Source organism: Somniosus microcephalus, chromosome 6 (genome assembly GCF_052327205.1).
Source record: "Somniosus microcephalus isolate GS21.2 chromosome 6, FLI_Smic_1.0, whole genome shotgun sequence".
Classification (NCBI taxonomy): Eukaryota; Metazoa; Chordata; class Chondrichthyes; order Squaliformes; family Somniosidae; genus Somniosus; species Somniosus microcephalus.
Window position 1 is genome coordinate 89,422,851 of NC_140992.1, and position 27,467 is coordinate 89,450,317.

The 27,467-nt window shown below is 45.0% G+C and overlaps 1 protein-coding gene across 1 annotated transcript in view; it reads right to left on the reverse strand.

Annotated features, from left to right (window-relative positions):
* pik3cb (phosphatidylinositol-4,5-bisphosphate 3-kinase, catalytic subunit beta) overlaps positions 1 to 27,467 on the reverse strand; it is a 249,745-nt gene that overhangs the window by 35,962 nt on the left and 186,316 nt on the right. Inside the window, exons 13-15 of the mRNA XM_085990511.1 lie at positions 7,292 to 7,413; positions 5,853 to 5,996; positions 4,188 to 4,287 (exon numbers count right to left, since the gene is read on the reverse strand). Of these exons, the coding sequence (XP_085846637.1) occupies positions 4,188 to 4,287; positions 5,853 to 5,996; positions 7,292 to 7,413 (366 nt within the window). The remainder of the gene's footprint in view (positions 1 to 4,187; positions 4,288 to 5,852; positions 5,997 to 7,291; positions 7,414 to 27,467) is intronic.

The following is a 27,467-nucleotide window of genomic DNA, read 5'->3' on the forward strand; positions in this document are numbered from 1 at the left end:
CTTGATTTCTGACAGCAAAGAGGTGATGATGGGGGTCGAGAGAGCTGGAGCTGGGTGTCATTGGCATACATATAGAGGCTGACCCCATGCCTGCAGAAGATGTCATTGAAGGGAAGCATGTAGATGAAGAGGAGGGTCGACTGATAGATCTTTGAGGAACTTTGAAGGTGGCAGCATAAAGAAGGGAAGAGGAATCATTGTCAGAGTTGTGCTGGCCACATTCAGATAGGTAGGGTTGAAATGATGCAAGATCCTTTTTATTGGAAAAATGTGTTCTCAGAGTGTAATGCTGGAAAGGTTGTATTTATTGCCTATCTCTGGTTTATACAATTGAGTGCTTTGCTAGTACACTTCATATGGTATTAAAGGTCAACCACACAGTGTGGACTAGAGTCACACCAAGTAGGAGTGGCAGATTTCCTTCCATGAAGGGTATTCGTGAACCAATTGGGTCTTTAATACAATCTAGTAGCTTTCACGATCATTTTTCCCAGTTGTGGCCCGCAAATGACCAGATTTATTGTACTGAACTTCACTAACTGATTTGAACTCAATACTTCTTAATTGCTATTCGAGTACCATAACCACACTACTGTACCTGTATAACTTGACAGTAGAGAACAGGCAATGGAGGAGGATAGTATGGTTGACTGCATCAAATACTACAAAGAGATTGAGGAGGAAAGGAGGGATAATTCACCATCGCCACAGTTACAGAAATGGCCATTCATAACTTTAGCCAGGCTACCTCAGTACAGTAAGAAGGGCAGAAGTACACGGGAAGTATTTAAGCAGAGTTACAAGAGAGATGGGCATGTAGCCTGGCGGCAACAATGCATTCAAGGGGGTCAGAGATGGAGTGGTATTTTGAGAGCAAGGATGGTCCAAGGATGGGTCCTTTGCAGAAGTTTTGAATGGAATAGTTTGAGGAGAGGGAGTCATTAACAAGGTCAGCTACCATGGGGGCCAGAAAAAGAAATTTAGTGGTCAGGAATTGGGTCAAGGGAGCAGGAAGTGAATCTTAATGATGAGGTGAGTGTGGCGAGGGCATAGAGGGAGGATGGAGGATGTGGTTGGTGAAGGTCCAGAGTAGTAAGGTAGGGGAATGGGAACTAAAGCTGCTGCAGTTTCTGTGCACTATCCCAAAGCCACAGTTATAATTGACAAGATTTATTGAATGAAATATAGTTATCCGATACCAAGAGATTAATTGCAGTTGTCCTTAATATGGAATTGGATCAATTTGCAACTTATATATGATTGCATTCAGCTTTTGATTAGCTCCCACATTTGATCAATGGAAGTATATTTTCCCATTACATATCAGGATATTACTGCGCTGACTGAAATTGCAACATCAAAAATATGACAGATTAGCATAAAGGCAGTCCCCCAGTTTATTATTATCACACTTTTGGGAATGCATTTTTTTTAAGTCTCTGCTCTGGGAAATAGAAAAGAGGTTTAAGGAAAAAAAAAAACCTCTTGATAAATTCCTTCAGATATTTACAGCTGCAGCAGACAGGATACTGTGGAAACTGTATATTTGATTCTGGAATGTTGACAGTAGAAACCTACCAGGTCAGCCATCTGTTAAAACCAACACTACTCCATGTTTCCACCAGCCCGTGAGTTGGACAAACACATCCGATAAGGAGAAAATGGAACCTGTACTGCACAAACAGGAACTTTTTGAAGTATTTGTGCTTTGAATTTCTTCCGTGTTTACACAGTTGGGAATTTTTCAACTCTGTTGACATCAGAGTTCCCGGTGGCTTTTTTTTTAAATGTAACTTTCGTTGACTCGATCTTAATTGGGGGAAAAAAGTATTTCAAAAGCCTTAAGGTGTGGAGTATCTTCCACTTATTCCTTGTGTCCGTATTCCATGGATACGTAACCAGATAATTTATGGTGGATGATCATACAGCTTTGAGTTAAATAAATGCATGTAATCTGTTTGGGCTTCATCTGCACTTTGCCAACTTTTTTTTTAAAGAAACGGTATTATGTAAAACATCAACAAAAAGAGCTTTTTGATTTTTTTAATTGTATTCTTTAAACATTGAAATATGAATTTCAACTACTGAGGCCCTCAGAGATGTAATGAGACATTTACAGATTTCTTAAAACCATCTAAAATATAACCTTTGCACCCAATATATCATCACATCACATCACATTCACTGCAATTGGCAAAATTATGAGTCAACCTTCCTCCTTGCCCCAAAAAGGGATGCCATTTTCCAAGATCCTGCTTTAGGAACTTATTGCAAAATCCTATTAATGGATGGACGGAAAATTACAGGCAGCGCAATTTTCCAATAAGCTGCCCACTGCACATGAAGCCTGCCTGATCACATAGGGTCTTGGAAAATTTCATCCCAAGAACCACGGAGTGGGGGAAAAGCATCAGAGCGATTCCTGCTCCGCTCAGATATCAATCTGAGACGAATGGGTAGGCACCAAGTGTAGGCTGCTGTCTCTTTTTACAGTAGAGTAGAAATATCAAAAGGGAGGGTTGTGTGGCCGTCTCTAGTGCCTCCTGGTGGCAGACTACAAAACGATATCAAGAGCCGTCAGGGAACAAGCTAACCAGCTGCCCACTCAGAAGTAAACATGTCTAAGCCAGTCAAACTTGAGGAGGAATCATTTGCAAAGACGAAAAAAAACACTGGGTGATCAACTAGAACTTTGTGACTAATGTGTGTCAGTTATAGAATATCAATAACTCTACAGGTCCCATCAGCACACAGCAAAATTCAATCTGCTTTTTGCTACAATTCTGAACCAATGTGTTCAGTCGAGCTCAAACATTTGCTGAAGTGAATAAAATATAGCAATGAATGAATCTTATACAAACCAAAGTGCTCAGCTTACTCTTTGCTATTAATAATGTGCTCCCCTTCTTACATTACAATACCATTTCATAACACAGCTCTACAAAGCAGTAGAAAGGGAGGCAAAAGAGCACATTCTTAGTATAGCAGAAGATTCCTTCAATTAAAGGTTATAAAAATGTTTAAAAAAAGACTGGGCAGCGGAAAAGAGATCACCTTCCTGAACAATTGTAAACCCACCCCACGCAGCAGCCTAATTATAAAAAGAGGGGGTGGAATCTAATAAAGCAGATGCTGAGATAGTAGCTACAGGTCGTGAAGTAATTAAGTGTACAGTCAATATTTTTGAGTTTTCACTTTTCTTTCAGAGAGTCTTGCTTCGATGTATTTGCTACTGGGGTGAGACAGGTTTTCTCACATCAAAGGAACTACTGACTGTCCAGAAGCAATACAACAACAGCAAATAACACCTTTAAATAGCACCTTTTAAGTAGAAAATCATCTCAAGGCACTTAACAGAGGTGTAATCAGACAAAAATGGATGCCAAGCAAGAATGAGATATCGGGAGTGTTAATCAAGAGCTTGGTCTGAGGTGGATTTTAAAGAGGGTTTGAAAGGAGGAGAGGGAGGTGGAGGGGTAGAAGTGTTTAGGGAGAGAATTCCAGAGCATGGGGCCTGACAGCTGAAGGCAGGGCCTCCAATGGTGGGGCAAACGGAGAGGGAGTAGATGCACAAGAGGCCAGAGTCAGAGGAATGAAGAGTGCAGAGGAGAACTGTAGGGCTAGAGGAGGCTGCAGAGTAGGGAGGGGCAAGGCTAGGAAGGGATTTAAACATGAGGATGGGATTTTTAAATTGAAGGCGTTAGGGAAACTAAACCAATGTAGGTCAGCAACAACAGGGACGATGGGTGAGCAGGATAGGATATAGGCAGCAGAGCACTGGCATACATAAAGAGTTGGGGGTGGTGAAGAATATCAAAGGCAATTTCAGGATAGGGTGGGTGGTCATTTGGCTTTTCGTGGCTTGTGATGCAGGAGTGATGGGCGACTCAATCCAGATTTTTTGTGGGAGGGATACATAACTAATGGAAGAAGCACTTAGATGGGTGAGGGGGGCGGGCAGGCCGAGTTCGACACATCCCCACCCACCCCCTCCCCTTTCCCATCTACATGAATCAGAACTTTAGCTTTAGCCTCCAACTGAGTCATTCCCTCTGGTGCATCAACTTCTACAATCCTTGATTCTAGACATGACTTTCCAGAGTCAGGACCGCTGAACCTGATGCCCAATCACTGTCAGAAATACTCATTCAGTAGAGATTGAATTTAAAAACTAAGCCTGTAAATACCTGTTTGGAAAGCTCTTTGATATGTGTGATACTTCCTCGACAGTATGACTCCAGGATCAACCCAAATTGCAGTGAAATAGCAGGTAGATGCATTTCAGACCTGGAAGCAACAGGAAGATGTACGTTAAAAACAGGACTCATCAGCGCCCGCTTTAGGGCCACACCTACTTAGACCACATCCCATTACAAACAATGCAGTAAAGTGTTGTTCTTTGTTGTCCTATTAAATTAAAATGAACTCACAGCTCTTCTACAAATCATGAGGGAAGATTTCCTCTATGCACTAACTATATAGTGACATTGAAACCTATTCATAAAGAACATGTTCACAATGTTGCTACACCTCATGCACAGAGGAAATCCTCCTCTCTCGAGGTTTCATGAACGCTTTGCCAGTCAATATGGTGTGTGAACACATTAAATACGGCCTGGGAAAACCCTGCAATCCAATAAATGTAGGCAGATTTTGGAAGCTCTGAACACGAACCTACAATGTTCTCATTACCTATGTAGCAGACCAATTATTAAGCAGTAATTTAGGAGTTGTTCCATTTTTAACCGAGTCTCATTCCTTTCCTTTCACTTCCGCTGCCCTTTGCCCTCAATTCTCTCCATTCCTCCTGGGCACCTATTTTATACGTTTACACCACAATATCTCATGACAAGTTTCCACACTGAATCACATACAGTAAAATTGGCTTCAACCACACAATGTAATAATTATAATAATTCAGAAGAAACATCTACATGGGGTTTGGGAAAATTACCACCTTCTCACCTCTCTTCCTACAGCTCTTTGTAAGGAGAATAATTTATTTACTTCAACAATAGGAGGGGCTCATTTTACTTTTGGTTAATGAAGAATGACAAAGATAAAGAGGGTAGCTACTTAGAACCAAAGCACTGATGATGCTGAGGTAAAAAGCACAATTTGCGTTTGCTTGTGCTTTCAACAATACTATATTACATATAGCAGGGGTACCCAAGCTTTTTGTCTTCATGCACTGCAGAGGTGCATACCATGGAACCTTAGGACCATATATAAAGCTTGAAGCCAAGCTCCCATTAATTTGCATAGATCTTAGATCGCTGATGCAAAGAGATCTGCATGTTTTGATTTATAATTTATTCACCAATAAGGCAACAAAACTAATAACAACCCTTTCCAAACCTCCAGGGCCACAAAATCCAAACAGGAAAAACCAGCAAATGGGAAATATAAGCACAAATAGGACCAAGTTGCTTGGGCTATACATGGGCTGGATTGTCAGGGGTCAGAGGTTAGCACGATTCCAATGCTACAGTCCAGCATACAGCACAGTAAACAATTACCAAATAAACCAAAGACAATTAGGTCATTATAGCAGGGTTAAAAAAGGCTAAGTGTTCAAAGTTAGGACAATGATTTGGCACAACACATCTTCCTGCAATATGTTGCGTAATTTGCGGCTCGAGTACTGCAGTTGTGCTTGAAAAGCTGAAGAGGCACAATGAAAATGCGGTGTCTGAGTGATAACTCATGTGCCTCAACAATTCACTTGCCCTGTTCATAGCTTAGAGATAGAACTGGGACACTGGTCATTAGCCAAGTCTTAGCAAATGCGTCAATTACATTTCCATTTGTCGAGATTCAACTATATATGGAATTCTTTTGATCCAACTTGCCTGAGATGCCAAAACAAGAAGTGACCTATCCTTCTGTTGGCTTGCGCTCGCTCCAAAAGAAATTTGGAAAGGGCACAGTCGAAGTACGGCTCATATTTCAGTACTTGCACCAGCTGTAGGAGATACTGAGAAAGTTCTTCATCACTGGCGGAGAAAACACATTGGCAGTTTAAATTAAAATGTTTGTTCAAATGCTAATATTTTTCATAAAATTTGGTCCAGATGCTATCTGGTTTTAACTCTGCAAATTCCTACTGTTGTTTCAGCGTGATATTTTTTAAGCTAGGTTAGATTTAAAAATTAATTATGCCCTCAAAAACATTGTTTAATGTGTGTTTTTTTATTATGTTTTGTGTTCAACTCAGTCTGCAGTTATTTCACGCTGGTGTGAAGCTTCTTCGGGGGCAAATGAAGGAGAAAGCAACAGTATAACTTGAGAGTCAGACCCTGATCTGATTCCCAGGCGCACTAAACCAAGCCTGTCACACCGCTTTGACTGAGCGCTGGTATAACGTAACTCCATTCCGGTGTGAAGCTGGGTTTAAAAATTACTCAAGCAGTCTGTCAGATCGCATGAGCACTTTATAAATGTCAGAAAGTGGACACAGCCACGTGCATTTTCCCCAAAATTAAAAAAATAGCTGCTTGGGGAACGGAGCTTTGGGGCATGCATGGAAAGATGAATTCCCAGAGCTCTATCCTGGCAGGCAGAGTGCAGAGTGTAGCCTGCAGGTTTTGCTGGATGAACTCCCCACGTACAGATGCTGGCCCCAGACTAGCATAACTGCAGTCTTAAGTCACCTCCCAGCCGAGCGTGATCGAAAATGGCCTCAATGTGTGATCATGTAAAGGAGCAAAGCAAATGTAACTCTTTCAGTGAATCGGCTTTATGTTGACGTCATTAAGTGCGTTTCCTCGCCCCCCTGCCCCGCCACAAATATTACAGATGATAGCTTAATTATTTTTCATTTTTGGGATGTGTCGCTGGCAAGGCTGGCATTTATTGCCCATCCCGAGTGATACTGAGAAAGTGGTGGCGGGCCTTCTATTATTTGCAGCGGTTTGATACAACCCAGTGGCTTGCTAGTCCACTTCAGAGAGCAATTAAGAGTCAACCACATTGGTGTGGGACTGGAGTAACATACAGGCCAGATCGAGTAAGGCAGCAGGTTTCCTTCCCTAAAGGACATTATGACAATCCGACAGCTTCATGGTCACATTTTTGAGACCATGCTGCTACTTTGTCCATAACCACTCTCTATATATGCCTGCTTAAAATTGATCAAACGGCAAGTTAACAATGAATCTTAAAGCAAATTTTAAACAAGTAATACTGTTGGTGCCCTGTCAATATAACTCACAAGTGCAATAACTTTTTTTAATTTTCCATACCTCAATATCTACATAATCACATCTGCAGAGTGTTGTATCAAACAAACCTCATTTCTTTCAAGCATCCCACAGCATACTCCCGTACATATTGGTCTGGGTAGTTGAAGTCCAGCAATTCTAATGCCTCCCTGGGTGCTAGTTTGGCCCATATTTGGAGTAACGCTTGGAGCTGCACCAAAAGATCAGAGGTCAGGTCAGAAAACCATCAACACAAAAACATCACCACTCTTCAGCTCCTTAAACCCATATAGAACATCTCAACATATGGCCCGGTAAACAGAACTGGAATTACAAAACACTAAAAACAGAGAATGCAGAACGTACAATGTCAATCAACAAGTGAAAAGAAAAGGGTTACCGCTTCAACTGAGACTTTGGAAAAAGGATTCTTTCTGAAATAGTACCATCTTTCACTTTCAGATGCTGATTGCCCTGCTGTGTATTCCCAGCATTGGCTATTTTTTCTTTTAATCTTTAAAAAAATTAGAACACGTGTGGCTGATCAAATGCAAAACTCTCTCAAGGTCCAGATGTACTACAGCCTCTGACAACATATTTTGTGGCTTCCCCACAAACAGAGAATCTATTGAAAAGCAGACTCCTCCCCCCTTACAAATCACTTTTTGGATGGCTCCCAAATACAGCTCTGTACAGGGGTGGTCTATTATATCATTGAAAAGATTAAAATTGAATTTTGCTTCTCTGTTAACCAGGGTACAGCACTAAACCAAAATGTGTTTCGCTGTTAGAGAAATTAAGTGCGCGTGTGTGTATTATATAGATAACTGATCTAATCAGCCCTGTATAGAAAGTAACTGCTTCACAGTCCAATGTGCAGATTCTTACACGCTGTATGCAATATGTACACTAATTTTTTCCAAATACATTCTAAATTGAACAGGAGTCTGGGAGTCGAGACTGTGCGATTTAATCTCTTGCTCTCTATTAATGACAGAAGGAGGCCAACTGATCTGTTATCGTACCATTTTAATTAGACGACAAGCTTCGTTTTTACAAGGTACAGCTGAGACCTTCTCTCACACAGATTGACGTAAATGAGTTAAGTGAATGAATTAAACAAACAGATATCGTTCCAGGGTTAAAACAGATAGTCATCAACTGCCACACAATCTTCTTGTACAAATAGGTCAGTCAGCCTGACTCCTAGCTTCCCCCCTAAAATATCCATCTTTGAGAAACATTTCCATTTCATCAAATAAAAGTACTGTAATTGTACAAGCAGAAAATCAGTACACCAGAGCACAACACAACAGTTTCTGTGGCGATCATGTTAAGAGTTGCAACACAGCTTTTTCCTGTTGTTGATCTAACAGCATGGGCCCTTCCTCCTCAGCCCTGGACTTACAGGGACTCATTTCTTAAGCCACTTATATTTCTGCAATACTCAATAACTCACACTCGGGAAGTAGGCCTCTGAATTCAAACTGACTTAATAATCATCATGTTTTTAAAATGAGTACAGTAGCCCTTCTGACCAGAAGATAAATGCACAGGGGTAGAGTGGGGAACATGATCAGATCCAAATCTAACCTAGGAGAACAGACCTTCAAGGCAAAGCTAAAAGGGTTTATGAATGGCAGCTGAATCCAGAGATCAGAATACTTGCGTGTAATCACTCCCCATTTATTTATAATATGGAGACTAGACTTTAATAATAGATGTTTAAATAAATCTTACTATTGACAGTCTCCAGTAGAAGCTACACGAGGCAAGAATTGTTTTAGGCGTTTGGATACACCGCTATCATCAAATTTAGTTATGATCAGGGATGACAAACACAGAATTTATGTTTTGAAGAATAGTTGGAGGTTTTGCGTTTTTGAATTCTTGCATATTTCTTTGATAAATGGAAAGCTAGAATAGCGTAAGATGATAATGTCAGAATGTAGGCACTTAAAATACAGTGCTTGTGTACAAGGAAAGAATCCAGAGTTCATGAAAGGAAGGGAGTGGAATAAAAATAGTGCATTTCATACTTTTTTAAAATAAGCCATTTATGGGGAAAAACAAAATGTTAAAACCATTTAAGTTACTAAATATTCTGTCTTAAAAATATATAAAGAATCACAAGGCGAGAGAAAGAGGAGCAATCTAAAACTACTCCAAGTTCTCACTTAAGTGCACTATTTGAAGTTACTTGCAACAGAGCCTATAGTTTAGTTGATGAATGCACTACTCCATGTGGAACTGAGCCATACAGAACAAGAAGGTCCCAGGTTGGATTCCAGGGTCACCCCTGAGCTCACTGATGTCAGCATGGCTGACAATACAATTGACCTTTCTGCCCTTAGCTCAGGGAGGGGTTGGGGTCCAGCTGCTGCTCGCTATACAGTGACTCCCACTAGACAGTGTGGATGTCTGGCGAGTTGGCTTTTAGTGCTCTCCCATGGTCAAATAGTCTGCCAACATTTATTGTTTAGTATGTGGCTGGCCTCCCACGTTCTACCCTACATAAACTTGAGGTCATCCAAAACTTCCATGGCCTTTTAAAAATTATTTCCTGGGATGTGGGCGTGGCTGGCAAGGCCAGCATTTATTGCCCATTTCTAATTGCCCTCGAGAAGCTGGTGGTGAGCAGCCTTCTTGAGCTGTTGCAGTCCGTGTGGTGAAGGTACTCCCATAGTGCTGTTAGGGAGGGAGTTCCAGGATTTTGACCCAGCGACTTATGAAGGAACAGCGATATATTTCCAAGTCCTAACTTGCACAATGCCCCGTTTACCCATCACCCTGTGCTCGCTGACCTACATTGGTTCCCGGTTAAGCAACGCCTCGATTTCAAAATTCTCATCCTTGTTTTCAAATCCCTCCATGGCCTCGCCCCTCCCTATCTCTGTACTTTCCTCCAGCCCCACAAGCCCCCGAGATTTCCGTTCTCCCTTAATTCTGTCCTCCTGAGCATCCCTGATTATAATCGCTCAACCATTGGTGGCTGTGCCTTTAGTTGCCTAGGTCTTGAGCGCTGGAATTCCCTCCCTAAACCTATCTGCCTCTCTTTCTTCCTTTAAGACGCTCCTTAAAACCTACCTCTTTGATCAAGCTTTTGGTCAACCTGCCCTAATTTTTCCTTGTGTGGCTCGGTGTCAAATTTTTGTCTTATAACACTCCTGTGAAGCACCATGGGACATTTTACTACGTTAAAGGCGCTATATAAATACAAGTTGTTGTTATTGTTTAGGCTCACAGATGATGTATTAGGTGAGGTACCAGAGGGTGGCTGGTGTGTGCAAATTGTACTCCCACATCAGTGAACCCCTTCAGGAGAATATTGAAAAGGGGTGCAGAAGGAGGGGAATAAGAACATTAAAAAAAAGTGATTTGCAACAAACTTCATAGGTCTCAAAGTTAATGAAAATATTGTGTTTTTTTAAAGTCAGCTTTACATTAATTTAGTTGAAAATTTGCATGCCAGTAGTTTCTTGTGCAAGGGTTGCGTTGTTAGTTTTTAATGATTATTTTGGTGGGGGTGGGGAAGGGAAATAGTGCTCCACTAATGTGAGACTGTCAGTCATTCAGGAGACCAGTAAAGAAATGCCACAGCCAGCCAGGAGCAGAGTCCAATACCAGGTATGGTTCACATCTGAAATCAGGCACCTTTGAACTGATCCAACAGTTCAACACTGGAGCTGACTGCCACTCAACACACATGTTCAAAAGGAGTTTCATTCAAAAGGAAAATCAGCTAACAGACAAATCACTCGCATTTCCGACATTTTTATTACCTCCACTGTTTAAAACATTTCAATTGCAAGAGAAACAATGCATTAAGTTTCTTTTCTAGTTCGATGTATAATCAGAACAAAAATGTAATTCTTCGGTCTGAAAATTCAGCCATGGATCATTCCTAGGAGTTCAGAAGAAACCAGGCCTGCAAAAGTAGCCAGAGAAATTCCAAAAATACTGGGTAGTTTGTTTATATTTCTCTGGTCATTCTTTTCAGATGGGAAGCACAAGCCAATGAACACAGTGACCAGGGTGGGTACCTGGTAATGGCAATCAGAGGTCAAATGTCAACAGGAGGGGTGTTTTGACAGCAGGTCAGTGTATATTACTGCATCTGGATCAAATTTGTCACTTTAGACCTGCTACAAGCCCTCTAAAGTCCAGGAAGCATGGATTTTTATCAATAACTTAGCAACATTTGGGGGTGTGGAGAATAAGGGATGAATAGTAAATGTTCAAATCGAGCTACTTGCTTACTATTGTATTTGGAACACACTGCTAGGGGTAATTTGTTCTAAAATTGTAAGACAGATAATTAAATGCACAGATGAATCTGGGTCTGCAAGTACTGTGAATGCAAAACCGGGGTTCACATGGTTATGCAACAAACTGTAGCAGTTCACATTCTGTTACATCCTCACGCGGGGTTTTGCGAAACCTCACAATACTGATTAGTCCTTCTCAGGAGAAACTGGTTCTGTTAATTAATGGATGGCATGCAATATGTAAACAAAATGAGATGGTTGAAACGTTCTTATTTTCTCTGCTAATTACTCGCAGTTATGCAGCTCTACAATATGCTTCCGTGTTGGATTACAGAGTGTCCCTGCGGCTGTACGACCCCCTGTTCTTCCCAGAGTAGGAGCCCCCACCTACTGAGTAATTGTTCTCCTCCACCCCAGAGATTTTACACAGGTTACCTAATCTGCTAGGGCTAGCTCCTTATCTGGAAGTCTAATGAAAGTCTGACTAGTGAAACTGGAGATCATCCACTAACCAGTATACCCCAGTCTCTCCTGTTCCCTTTCCCTCCCAACATATTAAATGCAGCCCTTCTTTATTACTCTCATAGCATATGATTGATATATCACATTTTCATGTTGCTAAAAGATATAGGGGGGGAAATTCAGTTGCTTTGCGCCTCCAGTTAGCGCCCCCTCGACCTAGCACCCGGGCGCGGCGCCGCTAACGCCTCCCGCGAAATTCAGCAGGAGGTTAGTGGCGGCGCTGTGCCTCCGGCGATGACATAATCGCCGTGTGCAGCGCCCCACTCATGCCCCGGCCGCAAACTTCGCTCGCGCCCCCTGACCTACTGCCGGACGCTATGGCCAACAGGGTCAGGGTGCCGCGTTCGCGGCCAGGGTGGCGCAAATTAAAGGGCAGGTGCTGGGTGGCCATTTTTGTTTTGGGCCGCCTGCCAGCACCTCCCCCCTCTTACCTCCTCCTGCGGGGTCCCGGCCGCAATCAGTTATCCCGGCACTTCTCTTGAGTGCCGGGCTGTTTTCCAGGCACCCCGCTCCCCGGTGGTCCAGCAGGGCCCCAGTGCGCGCTGCGATGGGCCCCTCCCCTTTCATCAGGGGGCGCGAGCGAAGTTTGCACGTAGCACCGTGATATTCAATGGGAGCGCCCCAAGAGGGAGGGGAAGCACTTCCAATAGTGCCCCACCTCCTGCTTGGGGTGCTATCATTCAATTTTGGGCACGGAGGTGCTAACTTTTTTGGGGCATGAGCCAATTTTCCCCCCATAGGTCATTCACTGTGAACAGCTCACTGAATTGAAACATTTTGAATAGTCCATTTCTAAGGAAAACAGTTAAAAAGAGACAGTATTCTAGTACTGGGCTATGCAGGCCAGACTGATTTTTGAATATTACTATATACAAACACATTAGGACCCTCTTTTTGGACATCTCCTGTAGTTTTTTAAATACAAAGGCTAGCCCACTAGCCAGATTTCTCTTACTTCCACCCCCCACCGCCCCCATGTCGTGGATGGTTCCACGCATTTTCATTGCCTTCCAGGACCTTACCCGGGTGGCCATTATTCACGTGTGAACCCCAATATAGAATGTCAGTGCACTATTCAACCATGGGCCCCATCACTGCCAAGCCAGATTCAGTCCTTCCCGATACTCACACATACGCACGTCCAGCAGGAGTTGTTGCTTAGTGATCCACAGTGGAACCCTGACCGATATTCCCACTAACCCAGAGCCACTGAAGTGGGATGTAGCGCCCTTACAGTACCCCAGCTGACAGCTAACCCAGCGCCATCCAGGGAGCGATCTTTGGAACCTCCCTGCTCTGCATGGTTCAGCCACAGATTGTATAAACTTGCTAAGCCAGAGATATTCCTGCAGACTGCTGTTTTTAATTTAGCTTTGTCCAGTTTTCAGTGTGATTCACTTCTATTATATTATGTGGTAAAGGTGCTGCAGCAAATGAGCTTGCGCCTTAATTTCTCTATAATAAATGTATTATAATTAACCAGTTTACTCACAATATCTCACTTATGATAGCAAGCAATAGCCATATTACCCAAACAAATTCAAATTCCATCCACTGCCCTAAACAAAAGAAAAAATAATTTTACTTCAAAATAAAACTCACCATCTTGGACAACTACAAGATTTAGAGTCAAAAAAGGAGTCCCAGCTGCACTTGGCATTAACTGCTGGGAGACCAAGTGAAGTACCCAAAGATGGTGACCAGCCTGCCTATAACCCTCGCACATCTGTCCCGACTGTAACTGAAGTTACTTTTCAATGGTACCTGCCTTGATGTGGCCTTAATTATAAGAATTACCAAAGGATTTTTTAAAAATGCATCTATACCACACACTGGGAGAGAAATTTGACTTGCACACAAAATGGCTGTGAAGTCAGCAGAGTGATTGCTCCGCGTGCCCACTTGTGCCGGTCGGAGGCCTGAATTATATTTGGCTTTGGGCCTAATTTAAATGCTGCCAGTGAGCTGTGGGCAACAAACAGGTGCCCCATTACAGCTCGCTGGTTGAAGAGAGCTGGAAATTGGCCAGATTAGATCTGGGTATGGGGGCGTGGGGGGACGGGGGCTTGAACACACCGGCTGTGGGATGCAGTTTCTTTTGGAAATGGCAGTCTTGTTTCTCCTGAGCCCACAAAGTAAAAACTGAAAACATCTTGGGCCTTTTTTGAATGGCCTCCAGCGGCTCCTTTAAGGACTGCGAGTTAAGCCACTCAAGACCTAGCACAACTTGATGGAGCATGCACAGTGCAAGCTCACCCATTTATACCTACAACTGGCGTAGGACTCTGACTTGCATATTTAAGGAGCCTAATGCTAAAGTCCCTCAAGCCGATATGGTGTCCAACGCACTTCTGGCCCAGATCAGGTGGGACAGATCGCGACACAAAATTCAGAGTCCGAACACTTGTTTTATGGGTGCAAAGCGGGTAGCTAGAAGTTGAATTTCTCTCTCTATATGCTTTTTGTGGCCCTGTGCTTAACATTGTTTAGGTGACCAATTCCCCACTGCCCACACCCCCACCCCGCCAAAGGCTCACTGGGTAAATTCACTGCCCAATATGGCATTGAGATGTACAAACTTTTGATCCAAGTTTGATCTCTAGTGTGTCCTTAGTTAGGAAGGTGGGTGTGTTGCGGGGGGGGGGGGGGGATTCTTCCAGAGTCCCCACTCGATTCGCTAAGCAGAACCTCCTGCCGGAAGGTGCACATTGTGGATGTTGAGAAATAACAGGATTGGGCTTGGCAGTGACATTGTCCACTGCTGAGCACCCTGCTGACAAGATCTACGCTGGCATTTGAAGAATGGCCACTTTGGCCACCAGCAGCACAGTTGCCTGAGGAAGAGAGTGTTTGAAGACCAGGACCTCAAACCTGGCACTAAGCTCATGGTCTACAGAGCAGCAGTGATACCCGCCCTCCTGTATGCCTCAGAGGCATGGACTGTGTACAGCAGGCACCTCAAAGCACTGGAGAGGTACCACCAATGCTGCCTCCGCAAGATTCTGCAAATCCATTAGCAGGATAGGCGCACCGATGTCAGTGTTCTCGCTCAGGCCAACATCCCCAGCATCGAAGCTCGATCAGCTCCGGTGGACTGGTCACATCGTCCGCATGCCCAATACGAGACTCCCAAAACAAGCGCTCTACTCGGAGCTCTGACATGGCAAGAGAGCTCCAAGTGGGCAGAGGAAATGCTTCAAGGACACCCTCAAAGCCACCTTGAAAAAGTGCAACATCCCCACTGACACCTGGAAATCCCTGGCCCAAGACCGCACAAAGTGGAGGAGAAGCATCCGGGAAGGCACCGAATACCTCGAGTCTCTTCACCGGGAGCAAGCGCAAGCAGCGCAAGTCAACCCAAGCACCCCTTCAACCACCGTCTGCCCCACCTGTGACAGAGACTGTAGGTCCCGCATTGGACTCATCAGTCACCTGAGAACTAATTTTTAATGTGGAAGCAAGTCATCCTCGGTTCCGGGGGACTGCCTAAGAAGGAGAAGAAGAGTTGCCTTATGTTTGGCCACTGTAGTTACATCATCCCTCCCTTTTATGGTGCAATTATCCCTACAGGATAAACAGGTTGCAGGATGGTTGAAAACCTGCTCAAAGTCCCCTTTAATGTGGCTCCGTAACATAAATAAAGTACAAGAGTTTTGGGAGTTTCAGAGCATGTGGAAGACATCTCACACCTTCCAGCCTGCACCTCTTCCAGCGAGGCTTCCAGCATTTTGCACTGCACTTTAGAATCCATACTGACTGGATTATTCTCAGCCAAACACTGCTGAGGAGCCCTGCATGATCTGGGCATTCAGACTCAGACATGGGTTGAATGGGCTTTCTTCATGTTTTATGTTGATGTTTTGAGCACAGTGGAGGATTAAACATCCCAAAACAGTTTCTGGCCTACTCTAGCTGTCGCACTATATGGAAATTGCCTCAAGTATGTCTCAATTGCATTAAGAGTTTCTGAAATCTGGTCATAACTTGAAACAAATTCCATATCCCTATCCACAAACAAGGGTCGATTTTTGTTCCAAGTTACAGGCAGGTGCAGGGTGGTAGCAGGGCGAAAATCACCGCGAGTATGTACCAGCCTGTTTCTGCCGACAGGAGGCCTGCCACGATTTCGAAGCAGGCCAGGAAACAGGTTAGCAGCCTCCTTATAAGATGCCATTCGGGATTCTGCGCCATATGTGGGACCCCCATGCAATTGTGGTGATTCGCCCGGTGGAACCGCTGCAGGCAACACCGGAAATGTGAATTGAAATGCTGTGGCACTGGCTATTTTGGGGCCAGGAAGAGCATTCAAAAATCATCCCACCGACTCCTGGTCCCTCTGTCCCTCCACCGCCCCCCCCACTTTAAGGTCCCATTTTTGGCTTGGCTCCTGATCACCACCTGTCACCCCTCCCCGCCCCCAGTTGGTGAGCTGCCTGCCAGTGCTCATCCAGCACAGACAGCTTGCTGAAATTATTCTAATGAGGTCCGACCATGAAAATTGGCCTGGCTTCGCACCGATTCCTCCCGCCTCATGGAATCAGGAAAGTTGCCCCCACACTTTCTAACAGCAGCCACTGGACAGCAATCAGAATGGGAATCCTGAGTGCTTGTGTCCTCCCTTAGCCCAAGGGCACCGAGGACAATCTCAGCATTCTGCGCATTGCCTGCCTTTTAGACCAGGTAACACCGCACATGCCAGAGATCAAAACTGGGACCTTCGTGGCCCATATGGTTTAGTTCCATGCTGAGAATTGTATTTAGAAAAGTAATTTCTCTCAATATAAGTGACTAACATTCCAATTACTCAAACTGATTTTTTCTTAAACCCTGTAAACTGTGATGAGTACAGACAGCTGGTGACCAGTTTAATTCTGGAATGTGCCTGGCAAGATAAAAAGACCAAAAAGTTTCTGCCCCTTGACAAACGCAATGGCAAGACTGTGCCAGGCGATTACTCATCATATTTTTCCACCAGCAATTTTTCTGCCAGCCAATTGACCCCAGAACATCGGATATGGGACATCAGCCAGCATTAGTAACTTTCCAGCTGTCAATTCAAGCCCTGAAGCGTCTCATGCAGCTTTCACTGGGCCAGGTTCTGAAATACAGCTTAAGTTAGGCCAATGGAAATGGCTTCCTTCTGTGGAGTGCACTGCAGGCTACTGGAGCTTATGAGTGAGGCAGCCAGAGTGCAGAGCTTAAAGGGAGCACTGGAGAAGGCCCAGGACACAGCACGGACCTGAGCGGGAGCGGCAGCTTAAAGGGAGCTGGGTGGCAATTTAAAAACAAAAAAAAACAAGAAGTGACGTCACAGGACAGCAGGTAGGCGATTGGTTGTTGAGTATTACAGCTCTTTTGCTCTCTAGGTTAGGTAAGTGGATTAAATTCAGAACTGGGAGAGTATTAACTACTATAACTTTATTGAATTAATAACAAACTAAATTTAACTAATTAAAACTAAAAATTAAAAGTAAATATAATCATTTGAATAAAAACTGTAACTAATTATATAAATAAAATGAGGTTAGATAGAGATGGCAGTGCAGGTTGTGCTGTCTCTCGGTAGCAATTTATGTTAGTTTTCCAGTTAATTCAGGGGTTTGAGTAAGTTGGGTCGATTCCCATTGTGTGCTGCCACCTAGTGGCTATTTGGTACCTAGCAACTGCAGTAAAAGTGCGGTAAAGTGCTGTAAAGCACAGTAAGTGCAGTAAAGTAAACTACAGACCTACAGCGGCACATGCTCTGGGAAGTTGTATTGTTCCCATGCTTGAGTCTTGGATATTAATTGTCTGTAAGTACTTGAGAATGTTATAGATGATTAGTGTACACTGTATGTTGCAGAAAATGTTTAGTTTGTAACTTTTCTCTGTAAGCAAACTTACACAGCTAGCCGTGAAGTGCTCGCTCTCTGTCTAGCTGGTTAACTAGTAGCTGTATTTTGATGCACTATGTACAGGGCTAATTTAAAGAGAATGCCTTCCAGTTTGCTAAATGTATATTCACAGTAAGCTGTGTTTCCACGTGTTTGGTAATTTACATGCCAAATGTACTGTGTTGCTCAGGCTTACCTAAATTTGTGTATGCATATCAGTTACGCGCTTGTATACTAATGTGTGCTTCCATTTCTGTGTTGTATTTCAGTTTTACAATAAGAATCTTTCAGTAAAGCTTTACAAGAAAAGTCAAGCCTTGTGATTTTTATGGGAAGATATCAAGTTGTTAGCTATCTGTCTAGCTCTGCATAGGAACGTGCTGCGAGGGCAGAAAAGTAAAAAGACAACAGCACAGCGGGCTCAAGCACAAGAAGATACCACTCAGCTACCATGAGTCTACGCTCAGGAAGACAATATACCATAGAGGACGTCGACCAGCCAATCGAGAAGCACGAGCCTCTCCGAGCAAACGATGCCAAGTCACAGTCCTCTAAAGCATCCTCTAGATCATCTCGGTGGTCCAGCAGACCGTCGTCATTGACAGCTTCTGCAGCCGCAAAAGCACGTGCCAAGGCAAAAGCTGCCCAGGCTCAATTGTCCGTCGCTGAAAAAGAAGCTAGTGTGATGAAGCAGAGAGCTGACCTCGACGCCAGTCTCCACATTCTCCAAAGCCAGAGAGCTGCCGCTGCCGCTAAAGCTGAAGCCGCAGCTTATGAAGAAGGTGAGGAGAACGAAGGCGGGAAGCCCAGCCGTGAAGCATATGTTCTAGAACAGCCCCTCAGTCCAGTGCAACGTACAAGTGAGTATGTCCAACAACACTCCAAATTGTTCTCCAAGGAAACATCCAGCTATCTCGACGCAGAACCAGCTACTCACCACAGTAGCAAACAGCCTGTTTTTGGAGACACTGAGCTTAAAGGAGAAGAAACAAGTAAGACTTACCTGCAGAGACCTCCACAGCACTCGGCCAATCCAGCCACGCAGTCCTCACCCGAGCCACAAGGTGCGCAAGACCTCGCTAGGTACCTTATCCGCCGAGAATTGTTAAGTTCAGGCCTTCTAGAATTTGATGACCGTCCTGAAAATTATTGGTCATGGAAAGCATCCTTCCTGAGTACCACCAAGGACTTGAATCTGTCAGCCAGAGAAGAACTAGACTTGATGACAAAGTGGCTCGGAGCTGAGTCGTCAGAACAGGCGAAGAGAATTCGCTCAGCGCACGTCCGCAATCCCACAGCAGGCCTCAACCTGGTTTGGCAACGTCTCGAAGACTGTTATGGGACACCAGAAGTCATTGAACACGCGCTGCTCAAGAAGATTGAGGACTTTCCGAAGCTAACCAACAAAGATAATGTCGAGCTCCGAGAACTGGGCGACATTCTCCTCGAACTGGAGTGTGCCAAGGGAGAAGGTTACCTGACCGGCCTCTCGTATTTGGATACAGCTCGTGGGGTAAACCCAATAGTGGAAAAGCTCCCCTACAACCTTCAAGAGAAATGGATAGCTAAGGGATCCAAGTACAAGGAGGACAATGGAGTGGCATTTCCCCCCTTCTCTCTCTTCTCCAGGTTCGTCCAACAACAGGCAAAGGTGAGGAATGATCCAAGTTTCACTTTCTCCACCTCCAGCAGTTACGCTCCTTCGAGAACAGAGAAACCCACAAAGTACAGCAATAAAGCCTCTGTGAGCGTGCATAAAACAGATGTTCCAGCCGAACCCTCAGTCAAGCAATCCAGTTCTGCTGGGAATAAAGTGGATGACCCAGATCGTCAGTGTCCAATACACAAGAAGCCCCACCCACTCAAAAAGTGTTGAAGCTTTAGAGACAAGCCTATTGATGAGCGCAAATCATACCTGAAAGAGAATCGCATCTGCTTCAGGTGTTGTGGGTCGACTATGCACATGGCAAAAGACTGCAAGGCGACAATCAAGTGCTTCGAGTGCAACAGTGAAAAACACATCGCAGCCCTGCATCCAGGTCCTCCTCCTTCAACCACCGAGAGTGCTGCGGTTGACAAAGAGGATAGCGGGGAGCAAAGCGAAAGCATATCTTCCTCAGTCACCTCCAAGTGTACAGAGGTTTGTGGAAATGCAAGCAGCCCACGCTCATGCTCCAAAATCTGCTTGGTTAAAGCATATCCTGCAGGGAGAAAGGAGAAGGCAATCAAAATGTACGCAGTGCTTGATGAGCAAAGTAACAAGTCTCTAGCGAAGACAGAATTCTTCAATCTCTTTGAAGTCAAGGCCAGCGCAGCTCCATACACGCTAAAAACCTGTGCTGGGACAACAGAGACTACGGGTAGGAGAGTTGGGAACTTCATGATCGAGTCCATGGATGGGAAACTACAGCTTCCCCTCCCCACCTTAATTGAGTGTGACATGATGCCAGACGATAGGACGGAAATTCCCTCCCCAGAGGTCGCACGCCATCAGCCCCACCTACAGCCAGTTGCCAACAAGATTCCAGCTGTGGACCCGGACGCTCCAATCCTCCTGCTCTTGGGAAGAGACATCTTAAGGGTGCACAAGGTGCGTGAGCAAATCAACGGGCCCCACAATGCTCCTTATGCGCAGCGGCTTGACCTGGGATGGGTCCTCGTGGGTGGAGTTTGCCTGGGAACAGTCCACAAACCAGCGGGTGTCAACGTCTATAAAGCAAACGTGTTGCACAACGGTCGCACATCCTTTCTCAGCCCATGCCCAAACAGGATCCAGGTAAAGGAAGACTACGATGGCATGACGCAGCATCATAGGTCAACCTCCTCTGCCTGTGAGGAAGAGGCAGGCCTCACTGTGAGCACAGACAGCCTAGGATGCTCAGTGTTTGAAAGGTCCAAGGATGATGACAAGCCAGCACTATCCATGGACGACAAAGCTTTCCTAACCATCATGGATGAGGAGGTTTACCAGGACAATGGACACAGCTGGGTGGCACCCTTACCATTTCACTCTCCCAGACGCCGTCTTCCGAGTAACAGGGAGCAAGCTATGAAGCGCCTCTGCTCACTCAGGAGAACACTGGAGAAAAGGCTAGAAATGAAGGGCCATTACATAGAGTTCATGCAGAAGATGCTGGACAACGACCAAGCCGAGCCTGCTCCACCTCTGGAAGAAGGTAAAGAACACTGGTACCTGCCAACATTCGGTGTGTATCACCCACAAAAGCCAGACCAGTTACGAGTTGTGTTTGATTCACGTGCTGAATGTAAAGGAGTGTCTCTGAACGATGTACTCCTCAGCGGCCCAGACTTGAACAACACCTTGTTGGGAGTTCTTCTGCGGTTCAGGAAAGAACCTGTAGCCCTGACAGCAGATGTGCAGCAAATGTTTTATTGCTTCGTCGTCCGAGAAGACCACAGGGACTATCTCCGCTACCTGTGGCATGAGGACAATGACATCAACAAGAATGTGGTGGAGTACAGGATGAAGGTCCACGTGTTTGGAAACAGCCCTTCACCTGCTGTGGCTATCTACTGCATGAGGCGAGCCGCTCAGAAAGGTGAGCAAGAATATGGCTCCGATGCGAAGCATTTTGTTGACAGTTCTATGTTGACGATGGTCTTACCTCGGTTACCACACCTGAAGAAGCAATAAATCTCCTGACAAGAACCAGAGCGATGTTGGCAGAGTCCAACCTGAGACTACACAAGGTAGCATCGAACAGTGGACAGGTGATGGAAGCCTTCCCTGCAGAGGACCGTGCCAAGGATCTGAAGGATTTGCACCTTGGAGTGGATCCTCTCCTCCTTCAACGGAGCCTGGGGCTCTCCTGGAACCTGGAAACAGACAGCTTCACATTCCTGGTGTCCCGTGAAGAAAGGCCATTCACACGGAGAGGCGTCCTGTCCACAGTCAACAGTTTGTACGACCCTTTGGGGTTCGTAGCTCCCATAACAATGCAAGGAAAAGCATTAGTGCGGGAACTCTCATCGGATCAGAGTGAGTGGGATGCTCCACTCCTCCCAGAAAAAGAAGCAAAATGGAACTTATGGAAGGAGTCCTTGAAGGCTCTCGAAGACCTGCACATAGAGAGGTGCTACATTCCAGGCTCGCTGTCTTCAACACAGAGAAGAGAGCTGTGCATCTTCTCAGACGCTTCCACAGTAGCAATAGGAGCTGTGGCCTACTTGAGAGCAGCTGACACCGATGGGAAATACCATGTGGGATTCATTATGGGGAAGTCCAAGTTGGCCCCTCGGCCTGCCCACACCATTCCACGTCTCGAGCTTTGTGCAGCTGTGTTGGCTGTTCAACTGTACGAGTTGATCAGAGACGAGATTGACATCGATGTGGGCGCCGTCAAGTTCTTCACGGACAGCAAGATTGCACTTGGTTACATCCACAACTCCACAAGAAGGTTTTATGTGTATGTTTCCAACCAGGTGACTCGTATCAGACGATCCACTCACCCTGACCAGTGGTGCTATGTCTCCACAGACCTGAACCCTGCAGACCATGCTACCAGGTCTATACCAGCAGCACACCTACAGCAAAGCAGTTGGTTCTCGGGCCCCTCTTTCCTGTCTAATGTCAACACAGAGGAGACTCCTGAGTCCAATCCCTTCACCCTTGTGGAGCCTGAAGCTGATACTGAGATTCGGCCTGAAGTTACGACCCTGGTCACCAAAGCCTCAGAATCTCAGTTGGGCTCACAACGCTTCGAGCGATTCTCAAGCTGGAGAACACTCTGCCGAACCACAGCCCGACTCATTCATGTAGCAGCATCCTTCAAGGGGAATTCGGACAACATAGAACGCAAAGGATGGAAATGTTCTAAAGAAGTATCCAGCACAAGTGAGCTTTCACAAGCCAAAGGTGTGATCATTCGCTCTGTCCAGCATGATGTCTTCAAGGAGGAATTCAAATTTGAAGAGGGACAGACATTCCCCAAGCAAAGCCCACTTAAAAAGCTCAACCCAGTTACAGATGAAGATGGTTTGCTCCGGGTCGGAGGGCGCATATCATCCGCAGACTTGTCAAGAGAAGAAAAGCACCCTCTGATCATCCCGCGCACCCATCACATTGCCACACTACTCGTGAGATACTACCATGAGCAAGTGGCTCACCAAGGACGACACATAACAGAAGGAGCTATCCGAGCAGCCGGATACTGGATAATCGGGAGCAAGCGTCTGGTTTCTTCCGTTATCCACAAGTGTGTTACCTGCCGCAAGCTACGAGGGAGGTTAGAGGACCAAAAGATGGCAGACTTGCCCACTGACAGACTCACTCCAGAGCCTCCATTCACCAGCGTGGGCCTTGACGTCTTTGGGCCATGGACCATCATGACGCGTCGCACAAGAGGAGGTAGTGCAGGCAGCAAGCGCTGGGCGGTGCTCTTTACGTGCATGTCTACCAGAGCTGTGCACATTGAGCTGATCGAATCCATGTCAACAGACAGCTTTATCAATGCACTGAGGAGGTTTTTCTCAATCCGTCGTCCAGCCAAACTTCTCCGCTCTGACAGAGGGACTAACTTCGTGGGTGCCTATAAGGAGTTGGACATCCACACGGACGATGCAGCGGTAGGAAGCTACCCCCAAAAGAAAGGATGCACGTGGGTGTTTAACCCCCCGCATTCATCCCACATGGGTGGTTCATGGGAGAGGCTCATCGGTGTTGCCAGGCGTATTCTGGATGCTATGCTGCTTCGGACGGGACCTACTCATCTCACACATGATGTCTTAAGCACTCTCATGGCTGAAGTCATGGCGATCATGAATGCAAGACCCCTGGTGCCGGTGTCCACCGACCCAGACATGCCTGCAGTCCTCACCCCAACGATGCTCCTGACTCAAAAGATGAGTGCTATTTCAGCCCCCTCTGGAAACTTTGACATGGCTGAGCTGCACAGGAAGCAGTGGAAGCAAGTCCAGTGTCTTGCAGACACTTTTTGGAAGAGATGGAGAGGAGACTATTTGTCCACCCTACAGAGCCATAGGAAATGGACAGAAGACAAGCCAAATGTCAAAGTGAGAGATGTTGTCTTGCTGAAAGACAGCCAAGCACACAGAAATGAATGGCCAGTGGGACTGGTTGTCAAAACTCTGCCGAGCAGGGACAAGAGGGTCCGCAAGGTGGAGGTGAAGATTGTCAAGGAGGGGACTGTCAAAGTGTTTCTGAGGCCAGTCTCAGAGATCGTAGTCCTCCTTTCTGAAGAAACCTAGAGAACGGATTCTGAGTATGTTTGCAGCCAAAGGACGTTTTCTTTAGGTTCATTTTGTATCTGTAGTGGTACAATGGAATTGTACCAAGCGGGGAGTGTGCTGTCTCTCGGTAGCAATTTATGTTAGTTTTCCAGTTAATTCAGGGGTTTGAGTAAGTTGGGTCGATTCCCATTGTGTGCTGCCACCTAGTGGCTATTTGGTACCTAGCAACTGCAGTAAAAGTGCAGTAAAGTGCTGTAAAGCACAGTAAGTGCGGTAAAGTAAACTACAGACCTACAGCGGCACATGCTCTGGGAAGTTGTATTGTTCCCATGCCTGAGTCTTGGATGTTAGTTGTCTGTAAGTACTTGAGAATGTTATAGATGATTAGTGTACACTGTATGTTGCAGAAAATGTTTAGTTTGTAACTTTTCTCTGTAAGCAAACTTACACAGCTAGCCGTGAAGTGCTCGCTCTCTGTCTAGCTGGTTAACTAGTAGCTGTATTTTGATGCACTATGTACAGGGCTAATTTAAAGAGAATGCCTTCCAGTTTGCTAAATGTATATTCACAGTAAGCTGTGTTTCCACGTGTTTGGTAATTTACATGCCAAATGTACTGTGTTGCTCAGGCGTACCTAAATTTGTGTATGCATATCAGTTATGCGCTTGTATACTAATGTGTGCTTCCATTTCTGTGTTGTATTTCAGTTTTACAATAAGAATCTTTCAGTAAAGCTTTACAAGAAAAGTCAAGCCTTGTGATTTTTATGGGAAGATATCAAGTTGTTAGCTATCTGTCTAGCTCTGCATAGGAACGTGCTGCGAGGGCAGAAAACAGGTGGTGTGTCGTAACTGCAGCATGTGGGAGTTGGTGGAGACCAATGAGATCCCGAGCAACCACACCTGCGGTAAGTGCCTGTAGCTCGAGGAACTTCAGCTCAGAGTTGTTGAGCTGGAGTCCGAGCTGCAGCCATTGCGATGCATCAAGGAAGGGGAGAGTTACCTGGACACTTTGTTCCAGGAGGCAGTCACACCCCTTAGGTTAAGCAGTACTTTAGAATTAGGCAATGGTCAGGGACAGGAGGGTGTGACTACGAGTCAGGAAGGTATGGGGACCCAGGATTTAGTGATGGAGGAGCCTCAGCCCTTGACCTTGTCCAACAAGTACTACTTGCTGCCTGTATGGATGAGAACAAGGACTGCAGAGAGGATGGGCAAACTGACCACGGCACCGTGGTACAGGAGGCCATTCAAGTGAGGGGAGTGAAAAGGAATGTGTTAGTGGTAGGCGACAGTATAGTCAGGGGGATAGATACTGTTCTCTGCAGCCACGACAGGAAGGCTGTGTTGCCTGCCAGGGTTAAGGATATCACCTCGCGACTGGAGAAGAACTTGGAGTGGGAGGGGGAGGATCCAGTTGTCGTGGTCCATGTAGGAACCAATGACATAGGTAGAACTAGGAATGAGGTTCTGCTGAGGGAGTTTGAGGAGCTAGGATTCAAATTAAAAAGCAGAACCTCAAAGGTAATAATCTCTGGATTGTTACCTGAGCCACGTGCAAATTGGCTTAGGGACAAACAGATTAGAGGTTTAAATGCATGGTTAAAAGAGTGGTGTGGGAGGAAGGGGTTTCAGTTCACGGGGCACTGGCACCAGTACTGGGGAAAGAGGGAGCTGTTCCGATGTGACGGGCTCCACTTAAACTGGCTGGGACCAGTGTCCTGGTGAATCGAATAACTAGGGCAGTAGAGAGGGCTTTAAACTTTGAAGGGGGTGTGGAAGGATTCAGGAAAGAGTAAATTTAAAAGCAGCAAGAGAAATGTCAAGGTTCTAGAGCAGAGTAGAGTTTTGGGTAAAAATAAGCAGAGTGGGTCAGGAAGGGACAGAGAGAGTAAAAAGGTAATAAGGCATCAGCGACTAAGGTGACATCAGAGAAAAATAGAAATAAGTCAAAGCTAAAGGTATTATATCTGAATGTGCGAAGCATTCCCAACAAGATAGATGAATTAATAGCACATATAGAAATTAATAGGTTTGATCTAATAGCCATTATGGAGACGTGGTTGCAGACTGGCCAAGGTTGGGAACTAAATATTCCAGGATACTTAACTTTTAGAAGAGATAGGCAAAATGGAAAAGGAAGAGGGGTAGCCCTGAAAGTAAAGGATGGGATAAAGACAGTAGAGAGAAAGGATCTTAGCTCTGAAAATCAAGAAGTAGAATCAGTTTGAGTGGAGCTACGAAACAGCAAGGGGCAGAAAACATTGGTGGGAGTTGTTTATAGGCCCCCAAACAATAATTGTAATGTATGGCAGAGTATAAATCAGGAAATTAGAGGCACATGTAACAAGGGTAATACTGTAATCATGGGGGACTTGAATCTACATATAGACTGGGCAAACCAAATTTCCAGTAATAGTGTGGAGGACAAATTCATGGAATGTATACAAGTTAGTTTTCTAGGTCAGTATGTTGAAGAACCAACTAGGGAACAGACTTTTTTTAGATCTAGTATTGTGTAATGAGAAAGGGTTAATTAATAACCTTGTAGTAAAGGGGCCTTTAGGGAAGAGTGACCATAATATCATAGAATTTTATAATCTAAACAAAGCAAATTACATAGGTATGAGGGGCGAGTTGGCTAAGGTAGATTGGGAAACTACTTTAAAAGGTATGACGGTAGACAAACAATGGCTAGTATTTAAAGAATTAATACATAATTTACAACAAATATACATTCTTTTAAGGCACAAAAATCCCACAGGAAAAGTGGTCTAACCATGGCTAACAAGAGAAGTTAAAGATAGTATTAGATCAAAGGAAGAGGCTTATAATGTTGCCAAAAAGAGTAGTCAGCCTGAGAATTGGGAGGATTTTAGAATTCAGCAAAGGAAGACCAAGAAATTGATAAAGAAAGGGAAAATAGAATGAGTGTAGACTAGCGAGAGACATAAAAACACACTGTAAAAGCTTCTGGTATGTAAAAAGGAAAAGGTGAGTGAAAGTAAATGTGGGTCCCTTACAGGCTGAGAGAGGAGAAATTTATAATGGGGAATAAGGAAATGGCAGAGAGATTAAACAAATACTTTGGGGTCGATCTTAACTCAGGTGTGGGGAATTGGCGGGTTCCCTGAATTTAGTGTTTCCCCACACGAATCTAAATGGGTCTGTGAGATTGATGCAATTTTAACTCAATTGGCCAATTGATTTCCAACGTGTGGGAAGCCTTGGCAATTGAGTATTTCCAGTCAGAAAGTCGCAGTATATGACGTTATCATTGCTACTGTATTTAAGGTCCACAGCAAGTCTTGCTTCTTCTGCAGGCTTCCAAACTTCACCATTGAGATGGCACAGGATCCTGCAGGAGCAACGGCCAGTGGGAGGGCAAGAGCT